Source organism: Penicillium brevicompactum, assembly GCF_028827555.1.
Source record: "Penicillium brevicompactum strain IBT 35665 chromosome Unknown utg000003l_segment0_segment0, whole genome shotgun sequence".
Lineage (NCBI taxonomy): Eukaryota > Fungi > Ascomycota > Eurotiomycetes > Eurotiales > Aspergillaceae > Penicillium > Penicillium brevicompactum.
In genome coordinates this window covers 4,791,146-4,809,832 of record NW_026623206.1, presented here as the reverse complement: position 1 = coordinate 4,809,832, position 18,687 = coordinate 4,791,146, and the positions used below count along the sequence as shown (strand labels likewise).

Here is an 18,687-nt window from a genome sequence, read left to right as displayed (position 1 = left end):
GCAGAAGTCAGACAATGACCTGCTTAAGGAAATTGTAGGAGAACTGGGATTCGAAGCACTTCGCGTTGTGTTGATGGCTAAAGATCGACATTTTTCGGAGCAAAATGCGAGCCCAGGTGATTCTTGACTGCATATTAAACAAAGATATGATAGTTCTGGGTTTGACATGATCAGGGTATAAGTGTTTCGATTCAACAATTGACAAGCCTCATTCCATCCTTATATAGAAAGGCGGGAAAGCGATAGGCAATATACTGGGAGAGGTTAACTTGATTGTAATTCAGGGAGGATAGCTACCATTTTAATGCACCTTCAAGGGTGGGACCGGAAGAGGCGGCCACTAGTGATGACAGTTCAGTGGAGATGGAAAGTCCCCACTTTATGTTGGCCAGCAATTGCTGACGGGATAAAGGTTGACTGTAACGCCACCTTTCTCCTCCCGTCTAATCGATAATGTCCAGCGTCATGCATTAACACGAGACTCGAGTGGTATTGTCGCATCCTTGCAAGCTCTATCCTGAAAAAAAAATTCTTTGCCCACTTAAACAGAAACAATATTGTTGGGATATCTTCTGTTTCCCCGAATGTTATCAAATTACGGAATGCTTTGGAAATCTGAGTCAGGTCCCTCAAGCTGAGTTGGTTCAATTGCTTGCCGAAGATGACGTCATGGAAAGATGTAACTTCGGATATATTCTGCTCTGTGTTCCTATAATTGCGGGAGAACCGCAACTAGCAATTGAGCTCGTAGCATTCCATGATACAGTAGTATAAGAGTGAAAAGACAGCGGTTATAATCCCATTTCCTAGAGAGCCCCACTGTTCAGGACCGAGGTTTTTGATATCCAGAAGAAGGCTGTCCAGGCGTTCAGTTTTCCTATAACCTAGTACACAATGGCCAATCGCTTTTGGTCCGTTTAGTTCAAGCAAGATTTGAAAAGTCCCTTCACTCATTATATTGAGCGATAGCTCAGCCCCATATGTCCAAGCATCTCGCGATGTCTCTTCTCTCTCTAGAACTGGAACTGGCTTTGCTCATTTCAAGCCATTTGAATTCGCCAAAAGACCTTCTCAGCTTACTCCGAACTAGCCAAAAGTTCTACCATCTCCTGACCAATGAGCTCTACCAAAATAATCTCCGCTCTGATGGTGGATCAGCCCTTTTGTGGTACGCCAGCCGTGGGGACGAACTGGGGGTGCGGAATATGCTGCGTGCAGGCGCGAATGTTAATGTTCGATCATCGAATCTAGCACAGTCGACAGCTCTTCTGGGGGCTGTCAATAACAAGCATATCACCAAGTTGCTCTTGGAACACGGTGCCATGGCAGATGCCGTTGTGTTTGACAAGCATGCTCCATTACTGGAGGCTGTCCGGTCAAACGAGGAGTAAAAAGTGATATTGCTTTTGAAGCATGGGGCTGATATACACATCTTGGACCGTGGGACTGGAATGACCCTCGTGCACATCGCGGCTTCTAAGAATACCACGCCCGGAATTATAAAGATTCTCATAGACTCGATATTTTCAGATGATTCTATAGGTCCTTTTTTTTCTCTACTAAGGGAAACTGAGTGGGAGCGTAGGAGCCACACTTCGTATACATTTCCCCAAACGCCAAACGAAAATTCAACTTTGGCTTACCGCGAAGATGACCCGGGAAATCGACTTTCACAAGAACAAGAACTGCAATTGACGAAGTTGATGGAGCTGCACAACATGGTTCTATATATTTACTAAACACTGCCACTCTCTTAATAGCACAGACAACTTCCAATCTGCCTTTTTGGAAAAATTCATGATTTAATATAATTGATTTAATTGCATTTTCATCACCAGCGTTTATTCCCCGCGTGTACCTCACATAGTGCACTCGTCAACGGTACTGCCCAGTGCAAGTTGACGTAACTCTGGTCGAGACAGCGAGGAAAAATAAAACCGAGACGAGGCTTATGGAGGGGAGCGGGGTGTTAGTCGGGGTTGGTCACCTAGTTCTAAAGTCAGATCAAATACTTATATGATTAAACGTCATTGGCGGCACATTTACATGCAAGCCCCGACAAGAGAATTCGCGATAATCGTCGATGCTGCCATTGCTTTGATGCCGTTGTGGAATATAGTCGCCATCAAACCTGAATTCTGACATCGGTGTTGTGTTGGCGCCGTTGCCACCGGCATCGATACCATATTTAGCCATGACCTTGCGCTTTTTGTATTGCCAGAAAGAAATTACACCACCAATGATAGCAACAGCCCCGCACACTCCACCAACAACTCCACCAGCAATAACGCCAGTTTTGGAGGTTGATTGTGTCTTTTCTTCGGTCCTGCTGCTTTCGTTATCACCCGTAGCTGAGGCAGTTGGTTGGGTATTTGAGACATTTGAGGTCGTCGTGCTCTGGGGTTGGGTTGGGACGTCGCTCTTCAAGCCAGTTTTATAAACAGAATAGAATTCATTCCCACCGCCTATTGAGTGTAAGCAAGAAGAGCGAGAAGGATAGATGAACTACAGCATACACATATCAGAGGTGAAGCCCCAGCATGGCAGGTTGCATTCGCCCTCGGCAACCTTGGCTGATAATGGCGGCAACTCAGTGCCGCACAGACAATCAGAACCCCCTGTGAGAGCAAAAGTAGCAGCATTGGTCTTGATGCATCTATCCAAGCACCATCCGTAACTTTGAAAGGTATATGATGTTTTGTTGTTCAGACCAGTACGGCTGGAGTAGCAACCAATGTATGTCCAGGAAGGCTCGGCTCGTTGAGCGATGAATTTGAAGGGCTCAGCGGCTGCAAAGTCGGCCGCAAGCAGGAAACCCGATTCCAGGAGGGCGGTCCACAGGGCGACATACATTTTGCGCAAGAGAGTGGCCAAGATGTATCGAAAACAGGGGGATTTGAAAAACGATCTCTGCGCAGTCACCGCTGTAATCAATGAAGATGAAGAACCAAGAGCTACTTATATCACTCTTTGGAATTTCCGATCAAAGATGTGCTGACAAGCTTCACGAATCGATACTCATAATCTCCATATCGACAATGGTATATGATGACATTAAGCGTATGTGATGGGAGGAAAGAGTTGAGCTGACATACATGTCCTTCTATTACTGAGAAATATTGAATGAGAATTGACGAAGATAAATGAATATCCAGCCAAACTTGAGTAGGTGGATCGGGCACTACCATGGACATGGTAAGCTTTCGGCTGCATGATCCGTGGGTTGGGATCGTCTGATTGGACGATACAAGCTTTTGAAGAGATCAGGAGTTGGAGATCGGGCCACTCAGAAACCTCAATCTCCGACAGCATGAAGGCTATGTGACCCGGCTGATGGTTATCCGGTCTATAGCGATCTAGTCCCCGTATCGCCCACTGTAAAATGACATAATCCCAGTATATCCTAAACCGTACATGACGACACACCAGTCACGAGCACTGATGAGATTAAATTATAAATCAGCTGTGTTTCAGGAAATAGCCAAAGCATCTTATACTTACCAGTTAAAGACGCTGCCATATTAATACTCCCATATCAACCAATATCATCAAGCAAATATCATGAGTGACATTATCGACAAAGCGGGTAAAAAGAGCCATGATCCAATTCACAATCCTGAGGGAGATGAAGAGAGGGTAGGGTCACTCTCCCCTAATTCCTTTCCCAGACTCCAAGATAGACTTTACACCGGTATGACTGACATATGAACTACTTATCCAGCTTCATGAGCACGACGACGAAGTCAAAGGAGAAGTCGGGCAATCCGACGCCCTAAGGGCCACTTCAACAGGGAAAGCCGAGGATGACCACAAAGAGTCAACATTAGACAGGGTCAAGGATGCATTCCATAGACAGAGTCGGCGTGCTGAAAATGGCCCCTAGCAATGTCTTCCTTTGCCCAAGCCTCGTCAATATGTCATTCGAGAAAGCAGCCGAATACACGGTCGGGATCTTCTGCGCAGTAACTCTAATTTACCCTTTATAAAGCTTTGCAGAGCCAAAAAAAAAGGGAAAAAACGTCACCATCCAATGTGGAAGACACCTGCAACAGCCAACTATTTGAGGGGCTGTATAACATAACCAACAATGGGCCACCGAGAGCCAACCAAATACAGAAGCTAAGCATCAGCACCAAGTCAAGTGCGGTATCCGATAGCCGGGTCTCAGACATCCCCCGATGCCTGACAATAACCAAACCACTCGCCCAGGGAGCATACAGCGGGACACGGATGTTCAAACTTCGGAAAGCCCTTCAAAGTGACACGTCGCTTTATTCTGGGTAGACATGTGAACCATGTATCATTGTCAACCTGAGGTTTCATTTGTTCTCTAACGGTTTTAAGTCGTTAGATGGAGCCCCAAGTTGAGTTCATACGAAATGATATCAGTTTTTAAATACATGCTTGCGATTCTCTGTTTTCAACGGTTATTCTATTGATATCTAAAACTTTCTATAGTACATCAATTTTCAAATTATAGTGGTGGTCTCACGGAATCAGGGGATTTAAAAAATACATAGAAGTCTCCCAGATACGAGCTCTGGATCAGAGTATCCAGCGATGCGGACCAATAGCAGAGAGATGGTCAGACTATTATGTGATCAAAAGTTTAGTCTCTCAATAGCAAGTACTCTTTCCGTCTCAAACATTTAAGGGAGCTAGAAGATCAAGTATCGCACTCTCTACGCATTGGCAGTATGCTTAAGGATACTGATTACTTCATGTAATCTTGCAATTTCACCCCTCAATTCGTTGATGGCTCCGTCGCGGAGTTGGATTTCTTCCATCCATCGCATTCCTTCCTCGCGAAATTCATCGCAACAATCGAACTGTGAGGATTTTGTATTCAGCTTCAAATGTTCGACGTGTTCGAAAATTGGCGCGAAGTCTGTCAGAGTGCTTGATTTTGGACTCTCCGAGGACATGGCAATTTGCTGCCTAGGAAAATCAACAAGTCATTCCAGTATCGATTAAGACTATTCATACTTTGCGAATTGTTCAATCTACGCCGGTTATCATGCAAGGTTGTGAGCTGGGACTTACCAAAGAGGGAGCGGGGAATCGGGCGGGTACAAATTCGACCGACCCGAATCCCGTGACAGCTGGTCGAATGCCCTGACCGCAGGACGCGGGTGGTGTTTAATGACATAATCATACCAACTGAGGTGTAATTGTCAACAAAAGAGGGTCGCCATTTTACTAGTGCGCCCGAGGAATATTCAGCACCCCCATCTGCCTGATGATCCCAAGGCTCCAAACCACCTTACTAAGCTCAACCCCTATTTATTCTGCACTTTCTATAGTATATAAAACACACTCTCAAGTACTCAATTGGATATGCCCGTACTAGTCCGTACTGTAACGACCACGTTCCGACATTACCTTCTGTTTTGTTACATAACAATACCGCAGCCAAATTCATGAACTAAACTAAACCTCATGCGAATGGAAAAAAGCACAGCCGATGAACCTAGCCGAACTTCTTCATAGCCTACTGGATATTATAATAGTCAATAGAAGTAAGACCCAGTTAAAATCCTACGAGTCATCTCCAGAATAAAATTTTCAGCAGAGTCGAGAGTGGCAGCGTGCTCCGTCGTTCCACTTGATGCATATCGAGACCCATCAACTGGGATACAACCATCTGAGCAGCACGGACACCGTAACTCATGTCCGCACAGGAATGCCGCGGGATTTCTACAAATTGCCCAATCAGGCCAATATTGCAGGTGTTCGGAGGTATGATCTCAGAGCGGTCGAGCAAGGAGCGGGCCAAAGTAAATACAAGTCAAATTTTGACTGAAATTCAAAGTTTAAAGAGACGAGGCTGGCCCAAGCTGAAGAGATTGAGTCAAGCTGTTCATCGCAATTCACGACGGATCTTGCTTCTTCGTGCACACCTATCATTATTACAATCTGAGCTCGAAGAACGGACATTTTCTCGAAACGGCTCAATGAAGACAACTGTGTGCAAGCAAGAGCTGACTGAAACCCAGCTTCCCCCAGCCCGGATGTATCTACTTGGATCATTTTTGATCCAGCATTTTCTCAAGAAATATAATGAGGGGCGAGTTGATGAAAATCTAGTGAATATGCCCGATTTGGCGGCTCTGTTGATTGACCAATTCCATTGCCTACGCGAGTGATATCCGTTTTGTGTTTTCTTGGCAATTTTGGGTGGAAGTGGAGTCGAGATATCGCTTTATCGGTCATGTAGTAGACTATACCCCTTCCAAAGAAATAGACCAGACAATGATTGAATTACGGCTGATACTACTTTTCCACGATTTCATACGGCAACGCGACGTAGGCTGTTTCAAATGTTTTGAAGAATGTTTCTTGGCAGACGACAGCCTTTGGCATAGTAGGGGAATCACTAACGCACAGGCTTTAAAGATCACTTCCATGCTACAATTGATTGTCATACCATTGTCGTCTCCCTGGACGGTCAACTCCCCCGGGTATATACGCCAGAGGAATGCACTCAGCTTCACTGAATTTCAGGAGACAATACCGCCCTTGTCAAACTACTAGCCAAGTGACTCGGCCCTCTTTTCACATGTGATATAGAACCCTTGATAGTGCCAGGAGTGCAGACTTGAATTGTCGCGCTATGTTTTGAATTCAAGAAAAATATAGAAATCGGAGAATAGTTCGAGTCATCAAGTTCGTGATGGCTCTGAGATTTCCTGTCTCAGGTGTAAGACAGAAAAGTGTAAGATACCTAACATCAATGCCGAACTTCTACCCAGCTTGTTTCCAATGGAGTTTCGCCCAGCAGCGAACCACATTGCGTCTCATTAACCAAGAAGCGCACAACTATTTATTTATGGATCATTCTGTAGGATATATACTATATATTTACATACTTCCACCGGTTTTTATCCAGGATAAATATGTCGCTATACATACTTATCAGGTGTTCTCCGAAATCTCCAATAGACTTTGTAGTGGCAACCAAAATTCATACTTCGTTTCCCGTTAAAGTTCTCCTCCATCAACGTTACGCAGATCCGGAAGCTTGCTAACTTGCTCCTGTAACCATGTCTTCGCTCTTGCCATCTGCTGATGTCCTCTGATATCCCCCTTGCTCCCAGTGCTCATCTGCGAGGATGTCATATGGTACTTAGAGTAATGATTTGTTCTGAATTTGGCATGGAGCTGCGACGATGGATGTTCTTGGTAATGCAAATAGCATCGGTCTGGGACTATGGAACGCCCATCCATCTGCTGGACATTGAAGTTGTTACTAAATAGACCAGTTGAAGAGTCACTAAAAAAGGCCTCATGGATTGGTAGGCCTAGGCTTCGTGAAGTTCCTCCTACGGTGATTTTCATGACATAGAACGATGGTGGCTGATCCGCCGCCGGAGCAACAACTACCGCATTATGAGTCAGGGCTGTTGAGGCGGCGAGAGGGCTCTCTGTGACACTCCCAGAATCCACATCCATGTCTTGTGTCGCTGTCGCGTTCCCAACAACAGCTCCTCGATTCAGCTGTTCGCCGTAATTCTGAATGTCGCTGTTGTTTTCGGGAGGATCACCACCGTGTGTTTTTGACCATTGCTATTCCCCAGATAGCCAAAGAACGCTTTGAAGACAGACTGTCGGAGAAAGCCTGCTGTCACGCGAACTGGAATCTTGCTTTGCTGCAGCGACTCTGCAGACAGGGCAAATCGATCGGCCTCGACAGTATTCGAGTATGGCTTTCCGCACCTTTTCGCAACATCGATCTCTTCGGATATGTCCTCTGGGTATTCACACGGCCTGGGGGAAGGTAGCTCCACTGTTGCAAATGAGCTGTCGTTCGGGACCGGTGCTTGGAATGCTCTTGCCCTCACGAGTGCAAAGAAATGGCGCCATATCTCTTGTCTGGGGAGAAAAGAGGACTCAGAGCTCTGCTGATCAAACATATCTTCAGGTTCACCGTCTTTGGACCACTTTAGGCGTTGGTGATTGGTCATCTCAAATCCGTACTGGAAACTGAAGCGCCAAAACTCAAGTACGTCGTTTCCTAGCCATTGGTGTCTCAGCGCCATCGAGACGGGAACCGGAGTGTCGTACTTCCCGTACACACCTTGGTCAATGGTAATCTTTTCGCTCCGCGGCTGGACGAACAGTCGCTTCATGACATATTGAGCGACCTCAAGATAGAGCCGATCTTTGAAAAATGTTTTCAAGGTTGGGATTGGATAATCAATCTCAGTCAAGCGCGCCCAAATCTCCTGTTGATCTTCTTCTGAGAAGTTCGGAAAAAGCCTGCCCTTCTTCATATTGTCCTCCAAGAATCTTAAATCTTTGTTGGAGATCTTAGGGACACGAGACTGAATCAGCTCGACCGTGACTCCATCTACTAGTGGTAAAAGCTCGTCTCTTCCTCCAACCAGTCTCGAAAAAGTGCTGAAGATCAATCCCCAGTAGCATCCAATAGGCTATATTTGTACTTCGGTTAGCTGAAATTAATCCGATTGGCTTTGGACCTCCAATTAGACTCACCTCGTCGCAATGCATGGCTGTCACTTTATGAAGTAGCCCAATCCGCATGCCTTCCCTTCCCAGAGACCCGGAATAACGAGCAATGAGTTTAGCTTTTGGTGTAATGTTTCATGTTTGAAGAACTGCTTTAAATATTTTCCTTTCTTACTTCCCGCAACTGCCTCCAATACAGCCCACCATTTATTGGCAGCGAGTGGATCCCTCGGTGTGTTGAGATAGCCTTCGTAGAAGCTGATACGCTCGTAGATTAATCCATCAGGTGGGCGACTATCGTTCAGATATCTCTCCTTCAGCGATTGAACGAATTTGTCACGAACAGACTCTGTTTCATCGCTGGGGTCATCTGGCGAGGCTAGATATTGTCAGCGGCGACCTTGAAGAGTGTGGGCGAAGAAAACTAACATCCCTCATGATCTGTCAGATATACATCTACGATCCACCACTGATCATCGTAGTCAAGGGCGTTCCTTGCAGCTGTGATGAGGTTCTCGTGGTCGTACGCACACAACCGATAGCCCAATTCCATTTCCAAGCTAGGAATGCTTCCACTGCCAGATCGCGGACGTACGCGATCTGGCCAATGAGCCTTGGGAACTGTCACTGGCACATGGTTTTCCCTCATCAAGCGTTGACAACCTTGAATCTTCATCAATTTTTTCAGCCGACGGACATTCTGCCGGCCGTCCATCCGTCTTCTGAACCCGGTCTCAAAGACAAGGTGTGAAAGATGCACTCTGGCAGATAATTTGAAGTGATTTTCTCGATAGTCGTATAGCTTGCGCTCCCAATGTTCAACTTCTGACTGCCTGGAATATGACACGATGAGTGGGAACAAGTGATTTGAAGTGTATAGATAAGTAGTGTATAGAATGACGAGAGAGACAAGTCCAGATGTTGGGAAAAACCCATGCGATAGCTTTTGTACCAGCCTAAGTACTGACACCTGTTTGATTCCAATTGTGAGTCTAGGGATCTGATTTCATCAACCTCATTTTTTGACTTTGCATATCGTTCTTTCCAGCGGCCAGAGCAGTCAATTAACTGCCTGCCCCAACCGCAGCTGATTAGTATCCGAACCTGGCTTTTGATGATAGTTTATCCGCCGCACTTATCTACCGCACTTATCTATTGCCCATAGAGTAACACGGGAATCTGCATACGCCTCAGATATTTGGTTTGTCAGAGAGTGCTCACACAGCATCAACTGACCATATCATAGTCTTGCATATAAAAGCTTCCTTGTATAGCAATGCAGCATGGCTCTCAAACTTTCCGTGATTGTCGAATTCTGGTACGCGGTTAACAAAGAATCCTTCAGCTTCTCGCTACCGACATCATGAAGCTCTCCACTAGGAGCAGATTGGATCAGCTAGTTTCAACCACGGCCTTGTCATTTTCCGTCTCGGTTTTGGTCTGTCTATCTTTTGTCTTTGTCGGATGTTCGTCGCCTTCCTCTCCAAGCGGTCTACATTTTTTGAAAGTAAGACACTGCTGAAAATATTCCAACTTATTCACTTGGCTAATCATTCGGCAGGTAGACCTGGAAGAATTTCCAAAGCTCCGTCATTTGCGCGTTCGGGATACATTCAATATTGATACTGCGCCCATCAGCAGGGGGGAGAAATACCGTCGAAGGCGTGGTGTCTAGCATCAATACCAGCCCAAATGAAGCAATCAATGCAGCAACATCGGCTGCCAGCGACACCATTCAAGCTCAGATACACGATTTGAAGTCTCATCTTCCTCGGTACTATATTGTTGGTCTCTGGAGCTACTGCCAAGCCCGCAATGGCTCGGAGATGGTTTGCTCCGACCCTAGCACTTCGTTTTCTTTTGATCTATCTGCCGTGCTTGACTCCACACCCATAAAAGTCCGTGACATACTTCCAGATATAGACCAAAGTTTGATTTCCGGCTACCGACGATTTTCCCAGAGTGTGATCTGCTTGTATATTTCCGGGTTTGTGACAACCACATTGACGCTAGTTTTGGCTGGCCGCAAGGTTTTCTTCTCAACAAGCAGCAGGCTACTTGCTATATTTTGCACGGTATGTGATATTCGAAAAGGATTGAAGAAGGGTGCTAACAACCCAAGCTTTCTTCGATGTTAATTACAGCTGCCACATTTCTGGCCACAGTGATGTATGGGGTTTTTACTTCTAAGATAAAAAACACCCTGCAGCCTTACGGTGTCGAAGCCATCCTTGGAGCCAAGATGTTTACCACATCATGGGTGGCAGTGTTCTTTTCCATTGGCTGTTCAACCATATGGCTAGTCCATCTTTTCTGCTGTTGCATTTAATTGCCAAGCCCGTAGACCGTCATTAGGCTGAGGAGAATTGGCAAATTGTCTATATGGTCCATAGCTGTTGATGACCTACGGCATTGCTTACTTTCACGTTGCACATTCTGTGGTAATCGAAACTCCTTGATCACGGTGTCTGAGTCATGAGAACATGTGTTGGTGAGCTCCTAGATGGTGTATGGCCTTCTGGTGCAAATTGCTGTGGTACATAGGATATATTCTTGTTGACTTCATGCGAGTATAAAGAAACACGGAAATTTCCCCTTTGTAAATATTGCTCAAGAAGAGCAAGTCTCCATCCATCGGCCCAGGCTACGATGCTAGCTGTAGATGGTCCACAGTCAATTTCTGCCTTGCGATGAGACACGTGGGTCAGTGTACATCCTTCTGATGGGTTCCAAGACATCACGCGCTGAGAATGATGCATTCACTGAGCAAAACTCTTCACATTCCGCTTGGGCTTCGCAAGCCCTTTCAACCAGGTTGCAGATTGTGTTCTGGAAATTTCGGGGCACTTGATGGACAGAATTGTTCGAGTGCTCGGTGCCGGTTTTGTGGAGCCGTTGTAGTTCGTTGGACGTGTGCTCTGTGAGGTCTTGCAGTAGCTTGAAGAGGGCATAACAATCACGGTAATAAGCATTCTGTGCTTGCTGTTGACCGATCTGACGTACAATCTGTACAATGTCTTCCATTTTGTTCATTTGCTTGAAGCGCTATCAGGCAAGAGAGAACGAAGAATCAGATTTGACTCTCAGGCCCTGCCTTTGCATAATGAGGAACATCGTTCTCACGAATAGAAGTTTGACAGTTTGGTAACCGTTGAGACCAAAAGCACTCGTCCGTAATTCAACGCAAACATGCTCTTTTCTGATGCTCTACTCTAACCTTTGAAGTGGTCATTAAAATGTGACGGTATCTCGCCTCACCGTTCCGGTAAACACTTTCTGGTGATCAACACCGCACAAAGTGTTATCTCAACCCTTCATGTGCCATATTCAACACCTAGTTGCCCAGTAATGAGGGCGCTCTGAGCTCCACATTTGTCTATAAGACCACACCCTTGCCCGAAGATCCCTGCCCGAAGAATACGGCCAGTACATATACTTTGACTTCACAAAATGGACACTGTCGATTATCGAAACCTACGCAACTACGCCATCTGTGCCATCATAGGCATCCTCGGGTTTTCCTACTTTGCAATTTACCTATTGATGTTCTTGGTTTTTCATTTTCCTACATCTCAAGAGTCAATCCCATACGCTCTAACAGTCATCGCGTTTGGTGGAGGTATTGCCCTGTGGTATCTGTGTGTTGTCTTCCAGAATGGCTTCTATGCATTCCACAAGGAAGAAGCTGCAAAGGAGCAAGATTTTATGTGGTCTGCAGGTCTGTTTCTGGTATGGACCGCAGCACTTCCGACGATCGCTTTTCTATTTCCGGCCCAACCGTTGCTACAACTTGGATACGCATCGGCTTTCTCTGTGATCGCTGTTGGAAGCCTTTCAGACGCTTATCTCAAAGACGTGAATACTGGGACGTTTCCCGGTCGGTTGTGTCTCCAATTTTCGTCAGTGGGCCTGTTGGCCTTGGTGCCAACCATTCACGCATTAGCGAAGCCGCTCCACGCTCCCTCCCCACTGGCCGCTGCATTCGGCCGACTGGTGCTCATCAACCTATTCGGCTGTGCTCTCTACGCTTTGCGCCCTCTTGAGAGAATTGGAATAGTCCGGTCTTGGCAGCCGAGTCTCCACGGCACGTACTTGGTTTTGACATACAGCCTCGTGGAGTATTCCAAATCGGTCGTGCAGGTAGCAATTCCTTACATGTCTTGATTCCGAGCTGCGGGCAGTCATTAGCAATAGCGGAACTGAAAGGCCAACACATGTAATACCCTTTTTTATGTCGTCTGATGTAGGGGCTATTGCCAGTGTCCTGTCTGGATCAACCATTGACCTTCACCTGCGTGACTTTACCACCACATGGGATGTTTCCTCCATGTTGATCATGTTGTTTTTAATTTGTCTTTTCCTTGTTCCTTATGTCATTTATCTTTGTTTCTTAGTTTGGCGGTTTTGCGTGCATTCTAGAAGCAGGCAGAACTGTGAACAATTTAAGAAAATCTACTTTCGACACTTTCGGAGCAGATTGAAACCAGACCTGAGATAGCAGAGTCATTTCGGTCATGTCCATCGACGCTTATTTGCATATCGCAGACTGTAGATAGGAAAATACTTAATAATACCCTGTAACCAGCTGCCTGAAACCTATTGAGATGTAGGAGATGAGAGATAATAGTTGTAAAACCGTCATATAGTTTGGACATTTCGCACTGTTGGAACGAAAGTTAATCGGCCAACACAACATTGGGGCTCTCTGACCTGTCAGTAAGAACAAGGAAATTTTAAGATTCAATCAGCAGCGCATGTTTTGCTTTCTTTTGAGGCTTGAGTGATGTAGCTATCCATTTTGCCATATTTCACGGTATTGCGACGGGCCCCAAGCACTATTAGTTAAGGGTAGAACACCAATCTAAACATGGAACTTGAGCAAAAGCATTTTGCTGTTCCAGTTGCAAGCCGATAGATATCCTCTGGAACCCCAAATAGCGATAACGCGGCAGAACAGCGAGTTACGGCTTCGGTCAAAAGAGCAAGGATGATAAGGCAACCATGGGCTGCTGAAACTGAAGGCAAATCAATGCTGTGTGAAGTCATTCTTTGGGTCGCGTTCATTCAAGGCTTTTCGTGTAATGTATAGCATTGACCAGCTGTCTTCAAGGATGGGATGCTGTTCCATCAGAACCTTGGGAAGCTTCCGGGTGCATTATTTTACTCATACTATTTTTCGAGGGCTTGGGGCTGAGACCTGGAAGAATCACAATGAACTCCAGTGGTAGAGTTGGGTATTCAGATATCCATCAACTTGCTATATTGCTTCGATATCTGGCGGAGAGAACGATGCTGCACCAGTGATCAGCCACTCTGAAACGTTGCCTGGCTGCACCGTATCCCTAGCAAAGCCAAATGTAGATGGCCATTTGCTTTTGACGGCTTGATGAAGTACGATACACGTTAGATCAGAAGTTATAATGCACACTTTCAATTCGGAGTCTGTTCTTGAGTCCGCACAAATAGAGAGCAAAATTGTTGCTGCGAAGCCTCAACTGAGGGTCCTCCATTCGTATTCAGCGCCATAAGGTTGAGGCCAGCTGTTTTGTTTAGGCAGGAAATTGAGTATGCTATCCATCAAGAAAGTTTCAGAATCAGATGAGTTACATAGTATTAATTATATATTATGTCTCTGATGGAGTCTTTAAGCTTCCAATGCTCAGTCAAAAAACGCATGGGCTGCATTCAATCATGGCCATGATTTCAGAAAATATCATTAGGTCCGTTCTAATGACCGTTATTCTTGTTCTCAGCCTTGGAAGACTATTTATCTCATATCGATTTCCCTTAGATTGGCCGTGGCACAAAACCAATTTAGCTTTGTGTGCCTTGCCTTGTGTTTTCTTCGCTCTTCTCACTGGATTGTTCTGGAGCAACAGGTTTCCAGCATGGGGCGAAGTGCACTTCTGGGTTACTTCAATATTTCCGCCGCTACATGCAGTAGGTTGACAGTACATGGAACTAGATTATGGTGGGTCTCACTTTAGGCTAATCATGCCATAGTACCTCCCTATAATCTTCCAGCAGCGGAAATACCCAAACACGCCTCGATTACTGCGCACCATGTACCCTTTTTTTGCTGCACTTTCCACGCTGGCTAAGGTGGCATTCTCTCTCGTTGGAACTTTTGTCCTGAGCTCTGTTCATCTGGGCGGTCTCTTTATTCTCTCTGTGGATTACCTGGGTATAGCTGCATGGTATTGGTGGTTGTTTCGACAGTCAACTCTGGGCCGAGCTCAGCTGCGGTGTATCTCGTGTTACCTCTCCGTAGTAGCACTTCTTTTGCTTGTGGTTGCCATAATAGGCATGCTAGGTCATACATGGATGCTCGCACTGGAGGTAATCACAATCATTCCTATTTTACCAACAATACTGACACTCAGCAGGTCGAGCTGGTCCTTGTCTTGGTATCTTCTTTGCAGTTAACCAAGTGAGCCACTGAGAAGTATCTTTGGGTGCCTCCAAATTATTCGCGCCAATTTGACGTCATGGGCAGGGTGACTCAGGCAAGGCTTTCAAAACAGAATTCTATGGATGCCTGCCTAAATGAAAAGAAGTCGGTCAAGGAGACTCGAGGATAATTTGAAAGCCAGCCTTCTAATTAGCTAAAGTAAATTACAATCTGATTGTCCATGATAGGAGATATACCATAGAGTGCTTACTGCTTGAAGGCGCTTGATTGTATATAGTGTGATCCCTTGTTAATCAAGTTGTAAATAGATGTTTACCCTTTCAGAACCATGCATTCAGATCGCAATGTACTTCTTTTGACAACTCCTTGTTGTCCCCAATCTCCGAAACGTTTCATTTTCCACATGCAACTGTCTACAAAATGAGCTACAAAAACAGAGCAAGGATCCTCTGACCAGCTGTCATTTTTATGTACAGGTCCGCTCGAAATCACTTCCACCACTTTATTTTTTTGGGTTTTCTTGAATCTTGGCCAGACCCATTTCAATCTACGCCTTGCCTAGATCATCTTAAACTGTCGAATAGGAAAGGGCCTATGCTCAAGGTTTATTTTGACTGACTTAAAAGAGCGTTCGAGAAACAATCAAAAAGAACAACTTAGTGCAATTAATTCAGATCTACCTTTTATACTAATCGATAGAATGATTGGCAGGATAAGCTTCTTAAAAGAAAGTCCATCTTGACGGGCTAACCTATCGTGCACGGTAGACCTATTTCAGACTTTTTCTCTTGCTAGAGGGTTTCATGTATTTAACGATACATGAACAAAAGTAGAGACTGCGATATGCTACTCTGGGTCTTCATGCGTGCCCTGTATTTGCCTGACCTAACAACGTCTATGGGGCTTGGGACGAAGTCGTCGCATCCAATCCAGTCGAGTTGCCTCTCGCTCGGAAATCGCTGGCTTGTGGCGTGAGCCTTGTTTGGCACCCGCTATTTGGGGTTTACCAGGCTGTCCTGCTGAGAGGGTAACATGCGAGCCGTGAGATCGATGATAAATCCTTACTCGAAGGATTTTGTTGGCTCGCAGCGAAGAAGATGGGTTCGGCGAGCTAGCGCGAATGCTGCGAGTAGCATGTGCATCACGACGAGTGTTCATCTTTGACAGTGGAAGCTTTGAGGAGTTACACAATAATGGCTCCAGGTCGCAGGCGTTCGCCGATCTTTGGTGACGGAGGCGAGCTGTTGCAGTGTTTGTCATCTGAACAGAAAGGTGTCAAGGAAAACATGGAGTCGACTTGACCCTGCACTTTATATATCTCAGATGTCTTGCTGAATGTTTTGACAACGTTGTTAGCGAGCCTGACAGTCTTTACATCAGTTTTTAACCCCCCATCAAGTCACTATGGGTTCCGCCGGCACCCTGGAAAGCAGAAATGCGTGGCAGCGTGAAGGGGACCTAAATAAATAGACTCCTGTACTTTGCTACCACGTTGCTATGACAGCAGTGCTTAGCAGAAATTGAGGGTCGCGGTTGTGTTGTGTTTTGTTCACGCGTCTAGTTCATGAGGCCTAGGTAGGTGAAAAGTCTTACTGGAATTCTGTTGGAGGGCCTGAATCGTCCTGCACCTCACATATCATTTTGACTGTGTCCACGACATGGGGCGCCCCATTTTTGCCTAACAACTTTCAACCGATTCTCAACTAATCCAGGTTCATCACAAACTTTGATCTCATCCAATAGGAATCGACAACTCGGAAAGTGGGGCGACCTACCCATGGGCATCACTTTCTACCTGTGCAAAGAACGAATCATCGATCCTACACCGAGCCAGTCGAGCAAGAAGTCGGTTGCTTAAACATAAATACCCGCGGGATCTCTCCCTTAATTTCGTAGATACCAAAGGTACACTACAATGTCTAAAAGCAGCAACGAAAAGCGTTTCAAACTAAGAAAGCAATGTCGAGAAGCCCTGGCGGCTCATATATGTATTTGTAATCCTATTTTGCCTACCAACCCGGCTAATGTTCCTAGATGACCGACTTCGCCTCGTTGTCCCTCCTGAGAAAGTCCGCCTTCAACCGCGGCCTGAAGATGGATACGCTTGGTCCGTCGCGGGAACGAATGTCGATTTGCTCAAATCAAGTCTAAGCAGTGGCTCGACCAGACTTTACCAGCTGATTTGCAGTAAGCTCGGTCGCTCACTCGAGGCTGTCAACCCGCAGTCCTTGGACACCTCGCAGTCCAATACTGGCGGCCTTCCAAATGACGTAAGCCCCTTGCCAGGTGTGTTGTTGTTCAGAGGTATGGATTGACTTGTTATCTCAGAGGGATACATGAGCCTATATATACAACAATTAGCCAAGTTGATTTCCAATCAACTTGGTCGTCTGTATAGACACTTCGGAGCTAATTCCGACGGTGCGGCTTGGTTCCTGATCTGCACCAGCCTCATATCACAACACTGACACCCGTGGGGATCCCATTGATCGCTGAGGCAGCTGATTCTGACGAGGTTCGTTTGGTGCTGAATTCCTGACGGTGACAGTCTCTCTATTGGCTGATGGTTCGCTTGCCGAGGGGACTCGGATTGGACGAATCAAGGCGTCTAAACTTCCTTCGTTTCGACTGCATTCATCAGCATCCCGACATTGCAGAATTGAGATCAGCTATACTTACCACACACAGCACGACGTGCCAAAGCCTGTACGTCGTTTTAACAAGAAACGGATTCCAAGGTAGCGTGGTGGACATTGATGCGACCTTCAAAGTTAGAAATTCTTTGGGTTGTTGGCGTTATTGGCGGCGTTCCCTCGCCAGCTTTATATGCCATCCCCGTAGGCTCCTTGCCTACATGTCTGCATGGCTGCTGGCATGGAATGCTTTCTTGAAACTGTCAATGCGTCGAAGAATGCATCAGGATGCAGTATGTACTAATATAGGCCGATCAGCCCGGCGAGAAGGGATACCATTCTAGATCACCGCTGCAATTAGCTGCACCTGTCGCTGCACCTGTCGCTGTATGTTACGGTAACTATGCATTGGTAGAGAGGGTCGTTATTGGGATAAGAAGCATCTTTGGCAAAATTGAGATTTGCCTCTATACATTTCGGCGTACAGGTAGGTTGTGATTTCCTTCAATACTTATGGCGCTAGATGCGAGAGTTGAGTACCAAGATAGATTCGGGCTCCAGGGGCCACTGACACGATACGAGGAATCGGTTTAATGTCCCCAGAAGTTATGCTCCAGAGATTTTCTTACCCGGAGTAGACGTTCTCCATGCTTTGATGCTGCCCCATGAATTTCGCAATAGTATTTAAAAAATTGATGTATTCATTCTCACTCTCACCATAGAGGTCAATTGCACTTTGTCAGCAGTCCATTCAATGATGGTGCTGGTGATCAATCTCGCAGTATTGATGGTCAGTGGTGAAGTGCCTCCTATTAATGACTTGCAGGTGATTATTACAGTTCAGAGGTATAGATTTTGTTATTCTGTTCTAGAGAGAAAGATGAAGCTTTAGGTACAACAAGAAGCCAAGTTAATTGGAAATCAACATGGTTGACTGTATAGACATCTCGGGACTATTTTAAAAGATGGCATGGCTTTATTCCTGACATACACGAGCCTCCTAGACAATACCACTGGCTGCTTAATCAGCCCCATGCCATTACAACAAGTGTCGGTTTAAGAAAACATAGGGAGCTCACAAGTATGTGTCAGAGTTCAAGCATGTATAGTGGCTTCGGTAGTTGGTCGCTGGCCAAACATTGTGAATTTTTGGCCAAATGGCGTAGACGTCAA

General features: G+C 45.8%; 3 protein-coding genes across 3 annotated transcripts; 2 read left to right on the top strand and 1 right to left on the bottom strand.

The window, feature by feature from the left end:
* Positions 1-980: 980 nt before the first annotated feature.
* On the top strand, positions 981-1,391 carry N7506_005511 (uncharacterized protein; the record flags this gene model as incomplete). The annotated part of the gene is made up of 1 exon (XM_056954805.1): positions 981-1,391. The coding sequence occupies one exon, from the start codon at positions 981-983 to the stop codon at positions 1,389-1,391; it is 411 nt and encodes a 136-aa protein (XP_056813694.1).
* A 578-nt stretch (positions 1,392-1,969) lies between these two features.
* Positions 1,970-2,853, bottom strand: N7506_005510 (WSC domain-containing protein; the record flags this gene model as incomplete). The annotated part of the gene is made up of 3 exons (XM_056954804.1): positions 1,970-1,987; positions 2,047-2,465; positions 2,517-2,853. 3 exons carry the CDS (start codon positions 2,851-2,853, stop codon positions 1,970-1,972), a joined length of 774 nt encoding a protein of 257 aa, XP_056813693.1.
* A 708-nt stretch (positions 2,854-3,561) lies between these two features.
* Positions 3,562-3,883, top strand: N7506_005509 (uncharacterized protein; the record flags this gene model as incomplete). The annotated part of the gene is made up of 2 exons (XM_056954803.1): positions 3,562-3,636; positions 3,722-3,883. 2 exons carry the CDS (start codon positions 3,562-3,564, stop codon positions 3,881-3,883), a joined length of 237 nt encoding a protein of 78 aa, XP_056813692.1.
* Positions 3,884-18,687: the final 14,804 nt, after the last annotated feature.